General features: G+C 44.4%; 1 protein-coding gene across 2 annotated transcripts in view; it reads right to left on the bottom strand.

Moving 5' to 3' along the window:
- Positions 1 to 12,288, bottom strand: part of Ptprn2 (protein tyrosine phosphatase receptor type N2) — a 711,256-nt gene that overhangs the window by 582,721 nt on the left and 116,247 nt on the right. Inside the window, exon 1 of one of the 2 annotated variants that reach the window (XM_074059913.1) lies at positions 5,039 to 5,141. The exons of the other annotated variant lie outside the window; for it this stretch is intronic. Coding sequence (XP_073916014.1) covers positions 5,039 to 5,126 — 88 coding nt within the window. The 5' untranslated portion in view covers positions 5,127 to 5,141. Of the gene's footprint in view, positions 1 to 5,038; positions 5,142 to 12,288 lie in introns of those variants that run through there. 2 annotated transcript variants of the gene reach the window in all.

Here is a 12,288-nt window from a genome sequence, read left to right as displayed (position 1 = left end):
TATCAAGGTTCCCCAGATCAGAATCAACCTGGTATGTTTTGCACACACATTCCTGAGCCCCATGTATCAGAAAAAGTCGTATTTTGAAGGTCTACTTTGGGGCCCAGAAATCTAAATTTTGTTTCACTTGATTATCAGCCAGGTTTGGGATGGCTACTGTCAATGCAATTACATCAGGCAGTCCTCATTTTGCTGGGTCCAACACACACAGATAATTTACCAAAGTTTAGTTGCATACCACCAGCCCCCAACAGCACAGTGCAAGTTCAATTACCACAGAGTACTAACTGAGCACAATGTGCTGCTAGCTCTTAGCTCTTCAAACCACTCCATATTAAGAGCTGTGCTTAGGATGGGTGACCATATAGGTCATTGGGCAGCTGGCACACAGGCAGCAAGAGTATGATGTGTGGCCTCCTCGTCTGCCAATTTTGAGCCCCAAACGTTACACAGAAATGGATCATAGAAAGACGGAAGTACAGCAAGAAACAAAAAGTGAGCAGCTGGAAGTGAAATTCTAATGGAAGGGCCTGGGTTATAAAAAGGACCACTGACCCTCTGGCAAGTGGCCAGAATGCCAATGTGAGAGACCTGACATACACAGAAGACACTTTGCCACGTTGAAAGCACACAGGATACGAAGCTGGAAGCTGGTCCGGACCTGGAAAGAGTTTGAAGAGCAATTCCCAGTCATAGAAAAGATGACCCTGCCATGACTTAGTAGGCAAGAAGAAGCACCTGTCATCCCCGAGACACTGCAACTCCTGTATTTCTAGTTCTTGGAGCTACAGTGTAGTTAATATTGTGCTACTGTTTTTCACTTCCCCATACTTTTATGAATGATAAGAGGGTTTTTATAACATTTTCAAAAAATGTTAAAGGTTGCAGAACAATCATAATTATTCCTGTGCATTATTAAGTGGCTGTATGGTTTCAGCTAGTGGTTCTTGTTAACTTTCTCCACCTACAGTGCAACACCAGACCACCTGATGTTGAGGTTTGTGCCTGACTCTCACTCTCTTGCTGACTTTTGTATCATTCTGTGTTTAAACATTGCACTTAAGCTCACTCCCTGCATGGCCAAATGCAAAGGAGGGCCTCTTCAGCCTTAGGACATGTCCTGGCAACCTGGTTATGGTCACTGTGGGCAGTGACCCTCCATGTGCACATGCACCTTCTGAAATTACATAAGAAGCAGCACAACCTGAAGTTATTTTTTTAAGCATAGAACACTGAGCCAAGAAAGCTGTTTCAGGAAATGGCAGTTTTGCAAGCATTATTGATATCATCCTAAGCAAGACCCCTTCACAGCCTTGATTACTGATCATAGACTTAGAAAGTCTCTATACGTGCGTTTAGAGCCCACAGGCCTCTCAGAGATGCACAGCTTCGTAGAAACTCAGTTAATGCTGCTGAGTGCAATGGCTCATGCCTATAATCCCAACTACTCAGGAAGCTGAGATTGGGAGGATCAGATTCAAGGCCAGCCTGGGCAAAAATTCATGAGACCCCATCTCAACCAATGGCTGGGCATGGCAGTGCATGCCTATCATTCTAGCTCCTTGGAAGATTGAGGTCCAGGCTGGCCTGGGTGTAAAGTGAGACCCTATCTTAAAAACAATTAACACAAAAAATACCGGAGGAGTGGCTCAAGTGGTAGAGTGCCTGCCTAGCAAGTGCAGTGCAAGGCCCTGAACTCAAACTCCTGTAGCAAAAAACAAACAAAACAAAAAACTGCTGGGTGCCAGGGCTCGCGCCTGTGATCCTAGCTACTCAGGAGGCAGAGATCAAGGGGATCACCATTCAAAGCCAGCCCTGGGCAAATAGTTTGTGAGACCCTGTCTCAAAAAGAAACCATCACAAAAAAGGGTTGGTGGAGTAACTCAAGTTACCACTTGAGCACCTGCCTAGCAAGCACAAGGCCCTGAGTTCAAACCCCAGTACTGCCAAAAACACACTCAAAAAAAAAAAGAAACAACAACAACAAAAAAACCTTTGTTGAGGTAGATCATGAGCACTTTCAGTTCCAAGTGTTTTCCTGGAGGAACCACCACTGGCTCACAGAGGCCTCCATCTCTCACTCATGCCAAGAGGCCAGTCCACATGGAACTGTGGCTAAAACTTGGTTGCCTGGAGTAAACAGTCCAGTTAACAAGTGCACTGCTCCTGTGCCTGCCAAGTCCCCAGAAATCTTTGAGCTCACAGACACTGTCTCAAGGTCTTCATGCAGGGGTTTGCACATCATCACTGCATCACCTCCAGCTGGAGGCAGGGAGCAGTCTCTACACAAAGGCCATGCCTGAAAGAGAAGGCCATTAGGTACTGTGCAGAGAGACAGAAAACCCAGCTCATGCATCGTCCATCTTACCACCTCCTTGTTTAATCAACAGACATCTGTGAAAAACCGTCGTGGTGTGACCTCCAGCGCCTCTAACCCTGGACAAGGCTGTGCTGACAGGTCTCTATCACGTTTGTCCATCCAACACTAGGTAAGTGAGCATGGAACTGGGGAAGCACCCTCTCTCCCTAGCCCTACTTCCTCATGTTCTATCCCAGCATGGGCAAATGGCAATGCCTTTCCCTGGGATGCAGAACACCTGCCCTCTGCAGCCACAGTGAAGTCAGGAAGGCATCCTCACCCTTTACTCAGTTCACGAGAGCAAAACCATCACTCGTTCCATCAAGCTGACCAGCATTGCCTTCCGTCTTCTCCCCTGGGGAGACAAGCAGGAGACGCACACAATCCCGCCTCTTCATCAGAGCCAAGGAGCTCAGCGTATTTCCAGATTGCTTAAACCTTTAACTAAGATGTATTCTGAAAACGAGGCTTGATAAATACCATGCAAAAGCAATTTACGAAGTGCATCTTTCTGAGTTCCCTTCCCACAGACCCGAGCTGTCACAGACCTGCCTCATGAAAATCTGGTCCTCCCTGTAATCCAGACAGGGCTCACATAAAACAAGTGCACTGATGAAGGGGTCCCCATGTCCCCTCTGTGTCACCACTGTGAATGTGTAAGCCAGTGCCGGGAGTCCAGCCTGGCTGTGGGAAGATGTGGTTGTTTTGAGCCAGACTTTCTTCCGTGTCTTTGTTGGTAGTATATACATTTTATAACATTACTTACTCTCAGCTATCCAGATTAAAAATTCAATCACACATTTAAGGTATAATTTAACACACTGCATATTAGTGAGGGCCATACCATTCATTAAGAAATATAAGATTGGTCTTGTTTCTTGGAGTTTTTCATCTTATTTTTAAGTTGGGGTAAGAAACATTGCATTTTTTAACTATAAATGGAGTATGACATTGAATTATTTATGCAAAATGCATTGACAAAACGACATCTACAGTTTCTGACATTTTTTCCTTTTTGTAGTTTCTCTAAGTGAGACACGTCAAGAAGCAGCTTTCCTGCGATGTGTGCCTCAAAAATAAATAGAAAGAAAGAAATGTAACAGATGGCTTGGATTAAATTTGAACGGTGGTAAGTAATGGCTTTTAGGACAGCTGGGTAATGTACTCTGCTCAAAAACATGTTTGATCTGAAACACAAAAACAATCTTATGGTTTCCATGAAAATGAAGTGAAATGAAGCCGAGTGGTGGAGTAGATGCTGGGCTTCTCCCAGCATGCTCTGCACTGCTGCCGAGAGCCTTATGCTCCACTTGAGGGAAGTGGGACAGAACTGAAGTTTGAAAAGTTTCCATTTAAAGCAGTGACCAATCATTCATACCACGTATTCATCAATACCTGTGGGGATATAGGTAATTATCACTAGCCTAATCCCAAGCACTTTGGGCTCCCTTCATGTTGGACTTGGGGCATGCTCTCAAGCCAAATGCAGAGGCTGGAGACTGAGATGCTGGTGAGGGAGGAAGTCTGGGCATTAGCAGTCTGGGTTCCATGCTAGTAACTGAGATTCCTCACAAAAATGCTTCAGTAAAATTCACTGTTCTAAGACTATCTAGAGAAAAGTGTCATTAAGATGCAATTTTGCTAGAATTCATTAATTTTTCAAGCTTACTGAACTTCCTCAGCAGAGCCTCTAATGATTGCAACTGCAACCAGCTCCCCCCCACCCCCGCCAAAAAAACCGACAAATGCAGACAAGAGTGCATCTGAGGAAGTTCCTGCGTGCAGAGGATGGCATCCACATTACTGAAAAGGAGAGCAAGACCCTAGGCTCATTGGCCAGCTGGGTTTGGAGAATTAGAGGAGGCACACTGAGATGTATCAATAAGTTCCATCAGGGGCAGCTCCAAAACACCATCTGATTGTCTGAATGACAAATCTGGACAAGGAAGTGAGCTGGAAAACTCTGAATGCTTCCAGATTCTCATATCCTACACACACACACACACACTTGCATATCTCAAAGAAAGTCAGAAATAAGGAGAAAGAACAGACACGCTTTGATCCATGTGAAACACAAATGTAGTTTGAAGGGCTGTGGCAGCAGCACTGGAGGACTACAAGTGACCATCTACTCAGGCTCAGTCACAGCAATGTCTGAGAATTCAGCCAGCTTAAACAACCTCAGCACTATGTACACCTTACACTCAGTGGCAGGTAAAGATGAAGAAAGTCTTCAAAGGCCCAGAACCATGCTTTACTGCTCCCCAAAGACAAAGCAAGAAAAGGGGTACAGTGGGGCCCCTGTGGGATGCACCAGTCTCCTAGATAGGAGTCACTTAATCACACCTAAGACACCAGGGTGTTCTTTCTCCACCAGCCTGCCCAAAGCAATAAGAAACAGAAAGCCTGTGACAAGAAACCCTCAAAACTTATCTCCAACATTGTCACTTTTTAAGGTCAATGTAAATACATTCAATCCGAGAGTAAAGTGTAACAACAGAATCTTTTGGAAAACAGGTGAGAGACTCAACCCTGACTAATGAGGTGGAATTGTGACTCACATCCCTCTGTCCCCCGTAGAGCTGTCGGGATCTGACCAGCACCTGAGTGGGGACATGGCTCTCAGGAACCCTCCCTCTGCCCTCCAAGCCTTCCCACTGCAAAGGATGCAGGCCTCACCATTGATGAGGGGTACCCACGTAACCTTGGGAACACAGAAGATCCTCCAGTCCTGCACCAGATTCGTCTCCAATGATCTTTGGTCCATCCATCATCCAACACATCCCAAACTGCATTTCTCACTGAGCACTCCATCCAACAAGGACATTCTCAAGTGCAAAGTATCTTAGAAACTCAACCCTCTGCCTCCACACTTTCTAGATGAAGAACAGAGACAGGTAACAACACTCTTCGGGCCAGAGACTTTGTATGCAAACTGTAGTTTAATCATAAAATACCTAATATATACTGGGCTGTACTCTGCTCGGCCATTTGCAGATACTATTTTCTCAGTCTTCACAACTCCCCGCCTATGGAGTACTTAGTTTCACTTCACAGGTGAGGTTGAGGAGCTTGCTGAAGGTGGAGTGGGGAGGCAGTCTTCAGATCGTAGCACCCTAGAGCACAGCTCAGTGGTTCCCACCCCATTACACAACAAGTGGTTTCCTGATTAGGCAAGACATATGCTTACAGGTGGCCCAGGTGGCTCTGTGATGTGCAGTCAACACATTTCCATGTGGACAGAGAGGTCTGAGGCAAAGGTCATCATTCATTCTGCTCACAGTGGTATCCATTCTTCTATTGGCCTTATTAAACAGCTGCCCAGATGCAGAAAAGCAGTGATAAGACAAGAAGTCACATTGCTCCCTCTCAGCTGTGTAAGATTCAGTCAAGAAGCAAAGGGGGGGTGGCAGACTTCATCTTTAGAAACTCCACCTCTTCCTGCTGCATTGTACTGAAGTCTTAGCACTGCGTGACCAAGTGAACAACACTCCCTTCAAAGGCAATGTCCGTGACTGCTATTTAATTGAATAGCTGCCTCTCTTGCTTCCTTTCTTAAGTGTCTATAGCTAGGTTTAAATAAACTGTGTGGGTGCAGAATGGTTGCATGTGCACACATTAGCAAGAATGATGCCAATTGTCAGGAAATAGTTTAACAGGAAGGTTGACATGCCTGCAGAGGGTGGTCATGGAGCAGTGAGTTAGCAAAATGTCCCTCTATGGCCAAGTTCATGTGGCCTAGCCCATTCCTGGTTGCCAGGAGTGGCACCACCAGTAAGAAGACTTGGGTGGTGGAGCCCTCCTGCTGCTGTGATGATGGAGCTCATATCCAACCTATCCAGGCTTTGGTGCTTAGTTGTTTGGTCAAATTCTGATCCAGGAGTCACTACAAAGTTCTCTTCTGGACATGATGATGAGCTCTCATCAGTGGCTTTAAGTGCAGAAGACATCCCTCTGAGAGCTGGCAAATTGGTCAAGGCCCAAAGAATAAGCTATTGAGGGTTGGTTGCAGCCAGGTACCCAAACAACACACTGAGAAGGCCTGCCTGACTGGCCTGTAGAAAACAGGCTGAAATTCTCAACCAACATGGTCAATGTGTCAATATCAATACTGCCTAGGCCTCATGCTTCCTGGTTTCTGAATAAAAGTGGTTCTCTTTACCTATAACCATGTGATAAAAGAGTGTGTAGAACCCAACAAATACTCTGAGAGTCTTTAAACTGAGGCTGCCTAGGAAACTCACTCCTGCAAGAAGAATGAGAGCTACAACACTTTCATTCAATGCAAAAAAAAAAAAAAAAAGAAAGAAAGAAAAGAAAATGTAATTTTAAAAGTAGGGAAGCATGAGGTGGTGAGTAAGGATATTGAAGAGATGGAACTATTCTGACGGCTCAGACAGACAGTGTGGCTGAGACCCTCAAGAAACCTTTCCGTAAGTCATCTGGGTTGTCCTTTTGAAGAATTTCTGGTCACACGCAGAAAACTAAAATTATTCATAGTCCCATCAATCTGTGTGAAGTGCTGGTCGCACTTGGTGTATTTCCTTACCTAGCTAAGATCATATTATATACTGGGCTCTACTCTGCTCGGCCATTTGCAGATACTATTTTCTCAGTCTTCACAACTCCCCGCCTATGGAGTACTTAGTTTCACTTCACAGGTGAGGTTGAGGAGCTTGCTGAAGGTGGAGTGGGGAGGCAGTCTTCAGATCGTAGCAGCTTCATAGCTTCCTTTTTCATTTAACATTCTACCAACATCCTCTTGCATCCCTAGAAAACGCTTCACAAATGTCATTTAATAGCCTCACAGTTTCCAACAACAGAAGCACAGTTACTCTACCCTGCCTCTGTTTTGCACAGTTGGGCCACTTGCAGTTAGTCAGTCCTCAGAGTAAATGGGCTGTGCACAAGACTGGGCACAGAACAAAATCAGATGGGAGAGAGGCATGGTCCAATTACAATTCTAGCTTCTAATTTTTTAGGGAAAATTCACTGTCTTACCTACTACTTAATCACTCCTTTCAGAGTCTTCCCTATAAAGACTGTTACTTTTATGCAAATATAAAAGGAGCTATGTGACACAAATTGTCCAGTGAGCACCCACCTGATACCAGGACAGAATTACTGCCAAGAAAAACAGCCAAGCAGTGAGGGCAGGGTCAGGGCAGTCTTCATGACCCCTGCTCCCTGACCAGGTAAAGGGTGTTGTTGGAGCCAAAAGCACTGGAATGTTGTATTTGAAACTTCTCTCAACAGAATGAGCTGCTCGATATCTCTAGAGAAGAACACGTTCAAATCAGAACCAAAGCGCATTCTAGCAAAACCATAAAGAAAAGAAAAGTCTGGAAAGCCAGGCTGTTGTGAACCACTGCTGGTGTCTGTTTCTCCTCTCAGAGGCTATGGAAAGCCACCCGCCCAATGCAACACTGACTAGGAGCCAGCACCACCTGCTCCTTGTGTTTTCATGCCTCAGCTCCTCACCATCAGCAACTCTGGCCTCTGACAGAGACCTGACCCGGAAAAATACCCCAGCCCAGACTGCCAACTTGCAAACCTTGCGCCTAAAGTCATGTTCTAATTTTTCATTAAATTCACATCTTTTTAGAATAAGTGCAATTTAAATCCAAATAATACAGAATCTGTATCCATAATAAGCCATGGATTGTGAGCTAGTAGGGTTTGAAATGTCAAGCCCAAATCTCCCCCCAAAAGTGATCATTTAAAAGTAAGATGAATGAGGAGATGAAATATGAGGCCCAAAGGCCAAGGATTTCCCCCAGACCTAACCAACTCACACACTTGAGACTATACAAGCTAAAAATACTCACTGTAATGTGGACCTTTCTTAAACAATACTTTGTGAAGAATCCAACAGGCAAGTGATCCAGCTGAGCTGTATTGAGCAAACACAACATACCAGATGAGACCATACCTATCCGATGTCAATAGGTACAGTAGTCTCCTAGATCCAGAAAAGGTGATGCAAATCCAGGCCCATGTTTTAGCTATAACTGGTAAAGGTGAGAATGACCCTGGGAAAATCCACAGGAAAGCTCAATGGTAGTGGAACCTCCTACAGCTCAACATGGGCTCTGCTCACTTGGAGTGGATTCACATTCTGAGAGCTAAAATTGCTGTTGGAGTACTCCTTTTAATTAATTGGCAGAGAAGGGCTTAGAGTTACAGTGTACTAGACGGGACATACCATGGTTATGAGCTCACAGAGCATCATGCAGGATCAACACTATTTGTCATTCCACAGTGTGATACAACTTTTCCCAGAGATTTTTTTTTTTGGTGATACTGGGATTTGAACTCAGGGCTATGCACTTGCAAACAGGCACTCTACCTCTTGAGCCTCACCTCCAGTTCATTTTGCTTGGTTATTTTAGAGATAGGTTCTTATAACCTGGGCTGGCCTTGAACCGTGATCCTCCCAAGTAACTGGAATCACAGGCATGAGCCGTCAGCTCCCAGAGACATCTAACCTAGCCGAGGATTTCTAGGAGGCAAGATCAGCTCAGCAATGATGCAGCTTACACAGCCTCAAATATTAACTTAAAGCTTCAAGAATAACTTCAACAGCTTTTATGAAAGAAACACCTGGTGACTAACCCAGACTGAACGCAGCGACAGAACAGGGAAGAATTCCCCAAGCTCTAAGAATGGTGTCTGGATGGAGACCCTACTGCTCAGAAGGTTCCTGACCCAACTGAATCTAGCCTATGACCTCAGCCTACTCCTGTTCTGAATTGAAAGATACCAGAATAAGTTGCTCAAACATTGGTGTCTAGCACTCATCTTTGATGCAAACTGAACCGAAGTTTCCCTCTGGGAAGGTGGTCACAAGGATCACCCAAGGCCCCTGAACATGACAAGTGGAAAGAGTTTAGCCTGAAGGAACAGCTGGAATTCGTGGCTATTTATTAACTGATTGAACAAATCCAATCAAATCAAACTTTCATCTAATTACAACATTTATTGACCAATAGTTAAGAGAAAATACAAGTCACTGGCTTCAATACAGAGAGCACGCTTTTCACAAAAGACAAGGATCCAGGGGATAGGACTTATTTCATGGAAGCTACATCCAAGAGCTCCATCGTGGAGTTGTGATCTGCTCTGTCCTCCTCTGATCTGCCCCTTGATGCTGCCACCACCACCTGAGGGCCAGTAGCAAAAGGTGTACCTACTGCCGTCTACTCAAGCAGGAATAGAGGCTTCTTCTCCCACATTCTCACAGTACTATGATACACCCTAATCCTGACTGGATCAGCTTCAATCACGTGACTCTTCCTAAAACCAATCATTGCAGTCATGACCATGAAATGGTGTGTTGGCTCCAGACTGTGAGCAGGCTGAGTCCACATGTGGCCTTTAATAGCTGTAAGAAGGGAAACCAAAGCCCAGGAGAGGCAGTCACATGACCTCTGTAGGATCGTCAACAAGACCTCAATACTGTGAGGACTCAACGAAGTGACATGTAGACAGTGGCTAACACATTAGGTGCTCGATAATCATATAACTGTTCCCTAAAAGAAACCTCAAATTTATCAAGCTAGAATCACCTACGAAGCAATAAATTTCTTCGTAAACAGAACTCAAGTAGATTTCAAACTATTTAGTTTATGGAGATCTAATCTCTCTGCCTGTCTCTCAAAGTGCTGCATGGGAGGCTGTGGGCTGAACTGCAGTGCCTATATCGGTCAGCTTTCCATCACTGTAACAAATACTTGAGATAATCAACTCACAACAAAAAAAGCGTTGTTTTGGCTCACAGTTTTGAGGGGTTCCATGCTATGACTGGTTGACCCCGTTGCTTTGATTTTGTAGTGAGGCAGCATATCGTGGTAGGGTGTGTAATGAGGTAACAATACTAACCTCATGGTCAGGAGAAAAGAGAAGAGAGGGTGGGGCCCCACAATCCCCTTCAATGGCATGCTTCCAATGATCAGAGGACCTCCCGCTGGGCCCCACTTCCTCCCCAAAGCACCATGGGCTGGGGACTAACACATGGGTCTTTGGAGGCATTCCAGATCCAAGCTATCCTTACCCCTCGCCCCAGTTCTACCTGCTGAAGGTGTAAGTCTCTTAAATGCTTGGAGTTTCCTCCTCAAAAGCTTTCTGAGAATATCAGCTAAGACAACATGTTTGAAGCCCTCTGGAATATGTTCAAGAGTTACACAGAGAAACCACACCTATTAGAAATCCTGCCTTTATAAACTTTGATTGAAAAATCACACAAGTGTGAAGCATTCAGCTTAACGATTATTTTCACTTGGGCTCAAGTGATCCTTCTGCTTCAGCCTCCCAAGGAGCTGGGGCTATAGGTGGATGGCACCACACCTGGCTCTAGCTTGATGAATTTTAACAAAGTGAACACATCTACCTAGACACAGATTCAAAACCCAGAAACACCCCCTATCCCACAGGCACCATCATTCTAAATTCCAGGCTGAAGATTGCTTTGCCTGTTTTGAAGTTTACAGCAGTGAATTGTACTATGTGTGTTGTAGCAAATCTGCCTTTTGGTCAACTCTTTGTTTCTGAGATTCACCAATGCTGTTTTATGAAACAGTAGCTGGTGGTTTTCTTTGTCTTTATTTTTAAGGCATATATAAACATGCCACAACTATTTTGACATTCCACAGTGGATAGACATATAATTTATTTCCAGTTTGAGGCTGTGTAAATCAAGCTACTAGGCACATTCTTGTACACAATATTTGTGTGTAAGCCTGCATTGTGTTCAGAATATATACCTACAAGTGAAACTGATAGGTCACAGGACAAATTTGTATGGGAGGTTTGCTACTTTATCTGAATTTTAAAATTTATGACAAAAGTTGTTCATGACATTCCTTCATTATCTCATTCATGTCTGTAGGATTTATTTGGTGCTTCCCTTTTTTTTCTTAATCAGTCCTGCCAGAAATTTACATTAAAATCTTCTTAATGTGTGGCTTCATTCATTCTCTCTAGTACACATTTGGTTTTGTTACGCTAATTTTTTATCATATCCTTCCTCTCTTTTAATACTATTTCCTGGTCTTCTTCAAATTCTTGAGATGAGTACTGGTATGGTTTGGATAGGAAATGTCACCCACAGTCTCATGTGATGAAGCTTGGTCCCCAGCTTGCAGATTCATCACTGAGGTGTGACTGGACCATGAGAGCTCTGCCTTCGCCAGTGGCTAATCCATGGCATTATTGATGGTAGTGGAAACTTCCAGAGGTGGGGCCTATCGGAAGAAGTGGGTTTCTGGAGGCAAACAGGTTCTTGGGGCTCCATTCTATCCCAGGCCCCTCCTTCTGCCCCTCTCTGCATGTTACATGCCAGGGTGAGCACTTCGTTCCTCTATTCCCTCTGCCATGATGCTCTTCCTTACCAAACTCCAGAACTAACAGAGCCAGCCAATCACAGAATAAAACCTCTGAAACCAGGAGCCGAAATCAATCTTTCCTCCTTTCAAATTGTTTCTCTCAGGTATTTGTCACAGCAGACAAAAAGCTAACAACATAGAATGTTCAACTTCTGTGCTTTTCCAGTAAAGGTATCAAGTTATAATTTCCCCTGGGCACTCCGGTAATTCTGTAGTCAGGAGACTGAGACAAGTCTCCAGATCTCAAAGCCATGCCTGCACTCCCTACTCATCACAGCACTACTCACAGCACTCATGAAACAGAAGCAACCTAAGTGTCCATCAACAGACAAATGTGATGTAATGTGATACGTGCATACAATGGAATATTACCAGCTTTTAAAAGAAGCAAGTCCTGCAATATATGTTCACCTGGATGACCCTAGAGGATATTATGCCAACTGAAATAAGCCAGTAAACAAACAGATGGACAAACACTGCATGATATCACTTATAGGAAGTGTCTAAAATAGTCAAACTCATAGAAGCCAAGAGAATGGTGACTAC

The sequence above is a fragment of the Castor canadensis genome, chromosome 2 (genome assembly GCF_047511655.1).
Source record: "Castor canadensis chromosome 2, mCasCan1.hap1v2, whole genome shotgun sequence".
In the NCBI taxonomy this organism is placed as follows: Eukaryota; Metazoa; Chordata; class Mammalia; order Rodentia; family Castoridae; genus Castor; species Castor canadensis.
This window is presented reverse-complemented; position numbering and strand designations above follow the sequence as displayed.